Source organism: Pipistrellus kuhlii, unplaced genomic scaffold (genome assembly GCF_014108245.1).
Source record: "Pipistrellus kuhlii isolate mPipKuh1 unplaced genomic scaffold, mPipKuh1.p scaffold_m20_p_6, whole genome shotgun sequence".
Lineage (NCBI taxonomy): Eukaryota > Metazoa > Chordata > Mammalia > Chiroptera > Vespertilionidae > Pipistrellus > Pipistrellus kuhlii.
In genome coordinates this window covers 55,255,906-55,267,302 of record NW_023425562.1, presented here as the reverse complement: position 1 = coordinate 55,267,302, position 11,397 = coordinate 55,255,906, and the positions used below count along the sequence as shown (strand labels likewise).

At 50.0% G+C, this 11,397-nt stretch overlaps 1 protein-coding gene across 1 annotated transcript; it reads right to left on the bottom strand.

The window, feature by feature from the left end:
* Nucleotides 1-4,880: 4,880 nt before the first annotated feature.
* ZCCHC3 (zinc finger CCHC-type containing 3) lies at nucleotides 4,881-7,809 on the bottom strand. The gene has a single exon (XM_036419146.2). It carries the CDS (start codon nucleotides 7,599-7,601, stop codon nucleotides 6,357-6,359), a length of 1,245 nt encoding a protein of 414 aa, XP_036275039.1. The 5' UTR covers nucleotides 7,602-7,809; the 3' UTR covers nucleotides 4,881-6,356.
* Between the last annotated feature and the right edge of the window lie 3,588 nt (nucleotides 7,810-11,397).

The following is an 11,397-nucleotide window of genomic DNA, read 5'->3' as shown; positions in this document are numbered from 1 at the left end:
ACAATACCCTTTTCCATCAGGGAAAACTCCCACATAGAGTTGCTTAAAGCACAATCCAAGTTGCTATAATTTTTCTTCCCTCTGCTTTTTCTCATGACCCATTAGGAGATTGTAAAATCAATTTAATGGGTCATATAAGTATTTATTAAACATTGAAGCAATAGAATAAATAACATCAGGGTACCCAGCCAGAGCGGCTCCCTTGGTTAGACATCAGTCCTCTCTCTTGCACCGAAAGGTTGCTAGTTTGATTCCCAGTCAGGGTACATTCCAGGGTTGATCTTACATAAATATTTCACTCACCTGCTCCTCTGCTCCTCCTCCTCTAAGCATGTTCTGGGGTTAGGATTTAAAAAAAAAAAAATCAGGGTGCACTATCCACAGGGTATTTTATATATATATATATATATATATATATATATATATATATATATATATATATATATATCAAGGGTGGGGACCTTTTTTTTCTGCCAAGGGCCATTTGGATTTATAACATAATTCACAGGCCATACAAAATTATTAACTTAAAAATTAGCTGGCTATATTTGGTCAAACATTTCATTAACTTACCTTGGCAGGGCCAGAACAAATTATTTCTTGAGCCTTATATGGCCCATGGGCAAGATGTTCCCCCCCACTTATATAGTTTACATATTTTTTATATAACACACACACACACACACACACACACATGCACACACGTGCATACATGTCTTTGATGGCTGCAATGTAAAAAGTACATATTAATGTGAGGTGTAAATAAAGAGTGTGAAAGCTTCATATATGTTTATTTCTCAAGCCGAGTACTTTCCTTAGAATTTAAGACGGTGCATATTGAATCACCTATTCCACGCCTTCTCTTAGACATCCTCTATGGAGACCTCACACTCAACACAAACTCAAGGCTTTCATCCCAATCTTGGTATTTTCTCCTTTGTTCTGAATTTCAGGAAATGGTCCCACCATCGTTCCAATTGCAGAAGTGGGAGACCTGGGAGTCCATTGTGGTACTTACCCCTTCCCAGCCCATGTCCATCTTGTTGACTTAAGTGTCTAAATATATCTTTATCCTGACTGCTTTTCTCTATCTGCATCACCCAGGTCCAATTTACCCGTATCTCTCTCTCATCTGGGTAAACTGGGCATCTTTCTCCTTGGGCTCCCCTTGGGCCCACCCATTCTCTACAATGTCTCCTGAGTGGTACTTAACAAACACAGCCCTGATCATGGCACTGCCTTGTTAAAAATCCTTCAGTGGCTTCTCATCATTCCTAGACTCAAAATCTAGGTCTCTTCCCCCCCCCCCCCTTTCCCAAACCCCTTCCCCCAGGCAGCCACTTCTTTGCTTCTCTCTTCTCCTAAAGTCCAAGGGCTCTCTCCTCCTCCTCCTCCTCCAGGCAGCCACTTCTTTGCTTCTCTCTTCTCCTAAAGTCCAAGGGCTCTCTCCTCCTCCTCCTCCTCCTCCAGGCAGCCACTTCTTTGCTTCTCTCTTCTCCTAAAGTCCAAGGGCTCTCTCCTCCTCCTCCTCCTCCCCCTCCCCCTCCTCCTCCTTTTTTTTTTTTTTTTTTTTTTTTTGCCTCTATAACTTGTTCCCTGCGTTCACTCATACAGCTCAGCTGGCTCATTTATTTAAAAAATTAAAAAAATTAAAATTAAAAAAAAAATCTGAACATGGCTGACCAGAACCCGTGTAAAATCTCCAGCCTTAATTTCTACCATCATCTCCCTCCCCGCCTCTGTATCCTAGCCACACTGGCTGGGCTGGATAAGGTTGGTTGGCAGACAGCATCCATTCCCACTGTGTTTGTGTGCCTTCCTGTGCTACACGTATGTGCTACGTATTTCCAGACTTCTTTTCAGGTAGCGCTCCAGCGATGAGGCATACCATATTTTTCGGACCATAAGACGCACTTTTTTTCCCCCAGAAGTGGGGGGAAAAAGTCCCTGCGTCTTATGGTCCAAATATAGCCTACACATATACTTTAAAAAAAAAGTTTTTTTACTTGCCCGGCTCTGTGTGGTCTCTGTGTGCTTGCCCGGCTCTAAAATGGTTCTAAATACTGCTGTTTACTTTACAGGGTTGATTACATGTGTTTATGACTGTGATGTTGGGTTTTAATGCACATAAAATATTTTAGGACACTATTTGTTTCAGAATCTTTTTTTCTTCATTTCCCTTCTCTAAAAACTGGTGCGTCTTATGGTCCAGAGCGTCTTATGGTCCGAAAAATACGGTACTTGCATGAGATTCGGAGGGCAGAAGGAAGGCGGAAGTCACAGTGTTGGCTATTTTTGCTTGTAAGTTCTCGGGCTTCATGAACTTGACATTTCATTGTCCTGGCAGTAGCTTTCGGATCCTAGCATCCTGTCCTTGGGCAGCAGGTTCAGCAGTGAGTTCTCAAACTCGGCCTTTCCAGCGGTGAGCTCCTGGTTCCTTTCTGACTGTGAGGGCGGCAGCAGCTCCCCTGGCAGGTCAGTCTCTGTGGGTTCCAGGAGTTATTCCTAATACCCAGCCGGGGGCCATCACTCTCTTCACTAACCAGAGTGGTTTCTGTTTCTAAACCTGGACTCCCCTGGATTTCTAGATTTGTCCAGGGTCCTCCCATTACAGGGTTATACTTGTTATCCCCTTTGCCTAGGCCAGTGGTCGGCAGACTCATTAGTCCACAGAGCCAAATATCAACAGTACAACGATTGAAATTTCTTTTGAGAGCCACATTTTTAAAAATATATTTTTTATTGATTTTTTTACAGAGAGGAAGGGAAAGAGAGTTAGAAACATCAATGAGAGAGAAACATCGATCAGCTGCCTCCTGCACACCCCCACTGGGGATGTGCCTGCAACCAAGGTACATGCCCTTGACCGGAATCGAACTTGGGACCCTTCAATCCCCAGGCCTACACTCTATCCACTGAACCAAACCAGTTTTGGCAATGAGAGCCAAATTTTTTAAACTTAAACTTCTTCTAACGCCACTTCTTCAAAATAGACTCTCCAGGGCCGTGGTTGTTCTCCGGGATGTTATCCCTGACCCTTATTTCTTTGAATGAATTATCACAGTTTGTAAGTAATGTACCTATTTGTGTGACTCTGGAATTTGAGCCCCAGGGACTTGACTGTTTTGTGTTAGCCCATGGCCTAGAGTTAGTGCCTAACGTAACAGGTTGAATGAATGAGTGGACTGGAGGTGGCCAGACGGGAGGGTGTTAAGACAAAATCAAATCTCCCCAATAGCACGGACAAGCCCGGGCCGCCTCCTCTTGGCATGTCCCCAACCACATCTTCTGTGACTTTGCAGACTGGACATGCTGTGTGTTCCAGGTCTCTGCACAGGCTGTTTCTATGCTTGGATGTCTCTTCCTTCTCTGCTGGGCACTTATTCTTCCTGCAGGCCTCAGAGGAGACATCATCTCTGCTAGGAAACGTGTACTTCACACAATTCTGTACGTTTTGTATTTTTTCCCAGAGTATTTAAAAGCACTTATTATTTTTTAAGACTGCTTGTTACTTATCTGTATCTCCTTCTGTCTCGTCCATGGGCCCTGTGGATGCAGCCCAGCGCCTTGCACAGGCCTGGCAGCTAGTCCGCCAGCCTCGTCCAGGGATCTCGGCACACTCCCCTGGAGGCCGTGAACAGTGAGGAATTGTAATTTGGGGGCTGCTAGATGGGGAGAGGAAGCTGGGGGAGGTTTGTTCCGCTCCAGCCCTTGGCTCAATCCCCAGAACGCCAGGCAGGAGGCCCTGGGGCGGATTCTGTGGGGGAGGGGCAGGGAAAGTTTCTTCCTCCGCTCGCTCCAGGAGGGCGGTAGGGAGGGGCGGGGAGAGGGAAGATCCTTCCTAAGAGGCTCCTTGGAGCAGAGCCGGCTAGGGAGGAGGGGGAGGGGAGTCTGATGAATGCAGGCTTTCTCCGGCCCACTGGCCTCCAAGCGCTGGGAGGGAGGGAAATGCAGGGCAGAGAAGATGAGGGGGAGGGAGAGAACAAGAGGGAGGAATCCGGGAGGGAAGGGTCTGTTTGCTTTGGGGGACAGGAAGGAGAGGGGCTGGGCTGGCTCTGAAAAAGAAAAACGGTTCCCCAGAGCCAACCAGGCCCCAGCTACTCCAGATCAGCTCTGTAAATATCTGAAATCACTGATTCAGAATCAATACACTGGAAACTTTCTTAGGATCCTAACATCTCAGAGCTGAAGTCTTTCAGGGGTTTGGGTCTGGGGCCGAGGGGAGGGAATCTCCAGGATTAGTTCCCTTTGGAGCAGTGAGTCAGCTCTCCCCGCAGAATCCTGGGACTCTCTCTTCTTCCCTCAGAGCTAGAAGAGATGGCATTTTTAAAAAGCCCATGAATACTTGCAACCAATTCCTGGCACTTACAACTGTAAGGTGATGAAACGGACACCATTCCTCTGTCCTTCCCACAAGTCTGTAATTTCTCAAGGACAGAGTCCCTCTCACTCATTTTGGTACCATTCAGAACTGTGGTCTCAAAACGGGCCACCCATCAGAATTGCTTGGGGATGCTTGCTAAAAATGTTTCTCCTCGCCTCGCTCCAGTGATTCTGATTCTTTGGAGCCGAGTTAGGGACTTAACACTTGAGTTTAAGGCAGCCCATAGGGTGAAAATTTGGAGAGAAGACAAGGCAGAGGGAGTAACAAGTACAACCCTCCCTCCCCCCAATTACAACCTGAGTTTTAAGTGCATTAAGTGATTAGCACACTGGGTTTAGGGAGCAACTCCAAAGGGCCTGATTCAACAGAGTAGGTGATTGAGTGTTGCCTGCAGGGACTGGAACTGTATTTGCAAGGTAAACAAGTGGTGTGTAGGAGGAGGTATGGACTGAACTAGGGTCTGTGTACCCACGCACCTAATCGAAAGGAAGCACTGTTAGCAATACAAAAGATAAATATTTATTCAAACAAAACTTTTAACAATGGATTTTACATTCCAAGCCACAAGGAAATAGCAAAACTTAACGCAAAGGGAAGACAAAAACCCGAAGTAGTGTATTGTCTATTCTCCTTTAACTTGATAACAGTTGACCCAATGCTCTCTCGCATGGCCTATTTCACAAGTACATTTCAGAGTTAACAACTCACATAATTCTGGGTTCAAACAGCCTTTCTCCTGAGAGTCAGGAGTCTGCAGATGAACTCCATTCGCTGCTTCTCTGGGGTGTCTAATGCCTAACTATGGAGACTAAGGTGCAAATGTAAACCTTGGCTAGGTTTCCTTACACAGGAGCACCCGTTTCTCGCTGGTGGCAGCAAATGGGGAAGGGGGAGGCCCCCAAAGGACCAGGCACACTTTAATCCAGGTGGGATACCCCAAGGGAACCAGAGCGCCCTGGATTATGTCTCCCCAGTATGCAGAAGCCCCTGCTGAATCTTCCTTTTTCTGCTTTCTGGCCCAGATGGCACATTGTTCTGGAGAGATCAGACTTTCTGGGCCCTCAAGTGTTGAGGAAAATGTTGTGAAGTGTGAGAGGTAGTGGAATGAGCACTGGCCTTGGGGTCAGGGAACTCTAGGCTGGCTCCGGCACCAGACAGCTATTAATAGTATGTGATTTTTGACCCATTTAACCTCTGGGCCTGTTTCACTGTTGGAAAACCTGGGGATTGGTGTAAACCAATTTTTAGGTTCTTTCCGACAGGAACATTCTAGAATCCATACTTTTGTGGCTCTTCTAAGCCACCGAAAGAGCTGTCGCAAAGTCTATGTATTTTTTAATGCCATAAAGAGAGACCCTTGGCCACGTTCAGAGCTTATTGACTCAGGTTACAGACACTTCTAACAACACTGGTTTTTCACAAATTCTCAGACCACACGGATTAGAAGCAGCAAATGGTAAGGGGGAGGAGGGGACGAGCTGCACAAGCCAGACATCCTGACAGAAGTCACAGTCAAAAAACGTTTTCAAGTCAACAAACACGGATGGAGCGCAGTGTCTACCACGTGCTGGGCCCCGCACATAGTGCTGGGCCATCAAGTTGAGCGAGGCAGCCCCCAAAAGGGTGAAAACTCGGGGAGAAGACAAGGCATATAGGGAGGAACAAGTACAAACCTCCCGTCCCCCAATTACAAAAAAACCGAAGACAAGAAAATTCAATAGAGGGACTGGCGACCTCGCTGCACACTAACCGCTGTCGGTAAGTCATTACGAATGACAGTCACCAATTCGGAAAAGGCTGACATGGAGTAAACTCGGTTCAAGGCAGAGATAGAGAGAGATATCTCTTGTTTTAAAAAGTCTCTTTCAAACACGATAGAAAACGGTTTCAAAAAAGGTTTTGGCACTTAACGAGGGGGTAGGTAAACTGGCTCTGGATTCACCCTGGCAGGCAGGCAGGCGGACGGGCATGCTCAGTGCCCGGCCACCCCGGGCGGCAGCGGGGGCGCCGCGGCGGCATTGGCGGCGTTGTGCACGGCTTTGGGGCACTGCGCGAAGGCGTGCCCCCGCTTGCCGCAGAGGTTGCACACGATGCCCTTGCGGCAGTAGGGGCTCAGGTGGCCCTCCTCCCCGCACCGGAAGCACCGGTCCTGCGTGCAGCTGCCGCTCAGGTGGGTCCGGGAGCCGCACTTGAAGCAGGTCTTGGGCTGCCCCTTGTACCAGCTGTAGCCGCGCTCGGCGCCCAGGAAGAAGGCGCCCGGGAGGTGGCGGACGCCGCCCTCGCCCTGGCGCAGCTCGATCTCGCACTTGTACTCGCCGGTCCAGATGCCGAAGCGGTCGGTCACCTTGACGGGCACGGCCAGCACGTCGCAGTGGCGCTTGAGCCAGGTGACGATGTCCTCCACGTCCACCGTCTCGTTGCGGAAGAGGATGAAGAGCGTCTTGAGGCTGGCCCTGCCGCGGCCCAGCACCACGAAGTTGTCCCAGCAGTCCTCCTCCTGGCGCTTCTCCTCGTACACGCGCAGGAACAGCGCCAGCTTCTCGGCCGAGCGGAAGCTCACGTCGAACTCGCGGCTGCCGGGGATCTGGATGACGGCGTAGATGTCGCCGGGCTCCATGCCGATGGAGCGCAGGATGAGCGCGCCCACCACGAAGTCCCGGGTGGGGCAGGCGCTCTCGTCGCCCTGGAAGCAGATGCGCACGAGAAAGCGGCCCTTGCCCGGGCCCCCGGCCGCCGAGCCCGCCGCCGCCGCCGCCGCCGCCCCCAGCGCGTCCTGCGGGGGGTCCTCCGCCGCGCCCGCGGCCGCGCCGAGCCTGGACGGCGTCGCCATGGCCGCCCCCTCGGCCTTCTTCCGGCGGCCGGCCTCCGCGGCGCCTTTCTTCTTGCGGGGGTCCGCCGCCTCGCCCGCCGGCTCCCTCCGCCGGCCCTTGGGGTCCCCGCGGCTGGCCGGCGGGAAGTCGCCGAGGCTCGGCGCCGCCAGGCCCGCGAGGGCGCCCAGCGCGCCCGCCCCGCCGCCGCCGCTCTCCTCCTCGCGCCGCGGCGGCCGCGACTCGCGGAACTCACCCTTGTTCGCGGCCAGGTTCTTCACCACCTGCGCCCAGCCCAGCTTCCCGCGGCCGCCCGCCGGCTCCTCGGCGCGGGCCGCGGGGCGCGCGGCGGGCAGCAGCTGCGGGCGCCCCCGCTTCCTCTCCTCCTCGGGGCCGCCGCCGGTGGCCATGTTACCTACTTCCCAGCATCCTCCACTCGCCCCCGCAGCCACGGGGCGCCCATCGCGCGGGGCGGTGGGTTTGGGAGGCTTTTTTTTTTTTTTTTTTTTTTTGAAATTTGACGCCGCGCTTCCCCGCCCCGCCAAAAGCACGGACGTGCGGCGCCGGGCAGCCGCGCGGGTTCCGGGCCCTGGTAACGGCTGCGCGCGCTTCCGGCCGGCGCGCCCCGCCCCGCCCCGCCCCCCGATCCCCCGACCCCCCGACCCCGGCCCGGAGCCCGGAGCGCGGAGCTGGGAGCTGGGAGCGCGGCCCGGAGCCCGGAGCTGGGAGCGCGGCCCGGGCCCGGGAGGCCTTGGCGGCCGCCGCCTCGCTCTCGAGGATTCGGGTTGCGCAAGCGGCCCTGTCCCCGCAGCCCGCAGCCCCGGGGCGGGCCGAGCCTGGACCTCGCCCATCTTGGCGGCTTTTTGTTTACCTTTTCCATTCAGAGGAAACCAAACTTAGCCCTCCCTCCTCCCCGGGGAACCACCAGGCGAGGTTGGGTTATTTCAAACACACAGAAAGTTGAATTCAACCGCGAACGTTTCGCCTTCTGACTATTTTAACTTTCTAGCATTAAAACCTTACTGCACTACACCTCTAGCACACTACCCTTCTGTCCATCAGGCCTTAGTTTTGATAGTAATTTTTTTTTTAGTTTTTTTTTTTTTTTAAGTAAGATGACATTATTATTATTATTTTTTTTTTAAAAAAAAGATCTCCCGCATCCTCAGGAGAACAGTTTATAACACACTGAGCGCCGGAGCGCCCGGTCCCGTTCTAAGCACAGCGCAAGCCTGGCCACATGGAATCTTCCAAAAGCAATGGAATCTTCCAAAAGCAGTGTTGCCGTTGCCATTGTTCAGGACAGAGGGGCTCGGAGAGGGGGTTCAATTACGTGGCCCCGGGCAGAGCTCCTAATAACAAATGGGCGGCTTGTATTTATGTATTAAACCGCTTTGTTTCTGACGTTGTGCATCCGGGGCTCTGCATCTGACTCTCCAGGAAACAGTCTTAACACAGATTCCTGGCTACAGTTAGCACCGGACAGAATAAATCTGTTCCTCTCGCGTCTGTCTCAACTGGTGTTTGGAGATACAGCATTTGGGTGACTGAGGACCTTTCTGCCAGTGTTTTGTCTTTTTTCTGCCTATCTGCACATTCCAGGGTGCTCCTTTCCCCCTTCAGGGAAGGAAAAGGTGGCTGTGGAGTCAGGGAGACCGGCCCCCCTGTACATCTGAGCGCTTCACATCGCAGCCTCGCCCCGTGGGGCCAATGACTTCAGTTTCCATAGCTTCAATCTGCTCCCCCACAACAAAGGGATGTTAACACCTACCGTCAGAGGAGGGATGTGGGAGTTCAAGGAGATAACATGTGCTAAAGACCTTGATCCACGGTGTTTTAAAAAAATTTTTTTTAAGCTTTAAAAAATCTTTTTTTATTGGTTTCAGAGAGGGAGGGCGAGGGGGAGAGAGAGAGAAGCATCGATGATAAGAATCATTGATCATTCCACAGCGGGTTTTCCAGGATTGGTTAATTTAATGCCTCAACGATGCTATCAAAGGGACAGGTCCCCTCCACTTTCCCCTCTTCCATTCCGATGTTTAGTTACCTCCCCTCACAGTTCCACAATTCTGGGAATGCCACACAGATATGACAGTATCTAGTAGCAGATGAGAAAATGTCTCTCTCTCTCTCTCTCTCTCTCTCTCTCTCTCTCTCTCTCTCTCTATATATATATATATATATATATATGTAATTTATTTCAGAGAGGAAGGGAGAGGGAGAGAGACAGAAACATCAATGATGAGAGAGAATCACCTGTCCCCCCACCCCCCAATCGGGATCAACTGCAACCCAGGCTGGACCAAACACATAGGTCAAAGCTCAACCACTAAGCCAATGGCCTGGCTATAATGTCTATTTAAAAAAAAAATTATATATATATATATATATATATATATATATATATATATATTATTTTTTACAGAGAGGAAGAGAGAGGGATAGAGAGTTAGAAATAGCAATGAGAGAAAAACATCAATTAGCTGTCTCCTGCACACCCCCTACGGGGGAAGTGCCTGCAACCAAGGTACATGCCCTTGACCGGAATCAAGCCCGGGACCCTTGAGACCACAGGCCAACGCTCTATCCACTGAGCCAAACCGGTTAGGGCTCTATTTTTTTTTTTTTTTAAGTGTGATGAAAATCTTTCCTAAAAATATCTAAGTAGACTTCTCACCCTATTCTTTGTCTCGACTTTTATCAGATGCCTATGACTAAACCAAAAACTGGCAAGAGAAATGGACCCGTGAAACCTAGCTCAGACCAATCATGATTTCTGGAGAGGGAGCTGGGACTAGGGCTGGGGCCTGCCTCCTCTAAAGACAGTGCCTGTCTGAGTAAGATCAAGCTGAGATGCACCGGGGAAAAATGGCTGTTGGGTAGGCAGCCACCCAGGTTTGCTGCGTATTGCTACCTCCTACTTTTTAACTCTTTTGTGGTACAGAGCTTCTCAGCTGGAGTTGTGGTCCAGTGGGCTTTGTAAATGTGTGTGTGTGTGTGTGTGTGTGTGTGTGCCTGACAGTGATTCCTTCAGCCCTAGGGACAGCCGAGAGGGTCCTGGATGGCCGGAGTACCTAGCTAATGCTTTTATCATACCAGTCTCTCTCTTTTTTTTTTTTTTTTTTATATATATTTTATTGATTTTTCACAGAGAGGAAGGGAGAGAGATAGAGAGCTAGAAATGTCGATGAGAGAAACATCGACCAGCTGCCTCTTGCACACCCTCTACCGGGGATGTGCCCGCAACCAAGGTACATGCCCTTGACCGGAATCAAACCTGGGACCTTTCAGTCCGCAGACCGACCAATCTCTTCTGTTTACCGTAGTGTGCAGTACAATTTAAAACATTTTCTTGTGATTTTTAACGGGGGAGAAATTGGGCAGCTCTGGCCTAGTATTCTTTAGTAACATTCCCCTATTTAAGTTTAGGAGATTTCAAATTATTTACTCCCTCCAAATTATTTTTTAAACTGGAATGTACTTTTATTTTATTTACATTTTAAATATTTCATGGATTGATTTGAGAGAGAGAGAGAGAGAGAGAGAGAGGGAGGGAGAGAGATTGATTTGTTGCTTCACTCATCCATGCATTTTTTGGTTGATTCTTATATGTGAAATATAGTAGCAATCATATTTGGGTAAAAACTGCTGTTTTAATTTTAACCCTGCTATTCTGGTTTCAGCACTTGCTTACTTGCTTAAACAATAGGGTAGCTGCCTCAGCTACCAGATTGAGACCTGGAGGCTAAGGCAATTTTCCTGTGTCTGTGGACCAGGACCACAAGAGATTGATTCCCACTGACTCAGTAGCTCCAGGAGTAGAAATTGTAGATAATCTTTAGAGATTAACCACTCAGGTCTGCTTCTGTACTATCTACTTTAACAAGATAGGGCCACATTCCAACGTCCAGCAGGAAGTGGCTGGGAACGGCCTTACTGGCTGTTCCCAGCCTTTGGAATTTAGAATTTAGAACAAAGGAAAATTCTTGTGGTTTAGACCTTAAAAAGGACTGCCTACACCTGGAACGGTGCAGTCTTGTGGACTCCACCTGCGTGTGGTGCTTTCTCGGCCGTCCTGGCCAGTTCAACAAATCCTTGCCTGCTTTTTTTAAATCAATCATCAGCCTCGGTGGTCTTATTTTGAACCCAGGGTTCGACCCCACAACAATATGTGCCCTGACCAGGAATCAAACTCACAATGTTGGC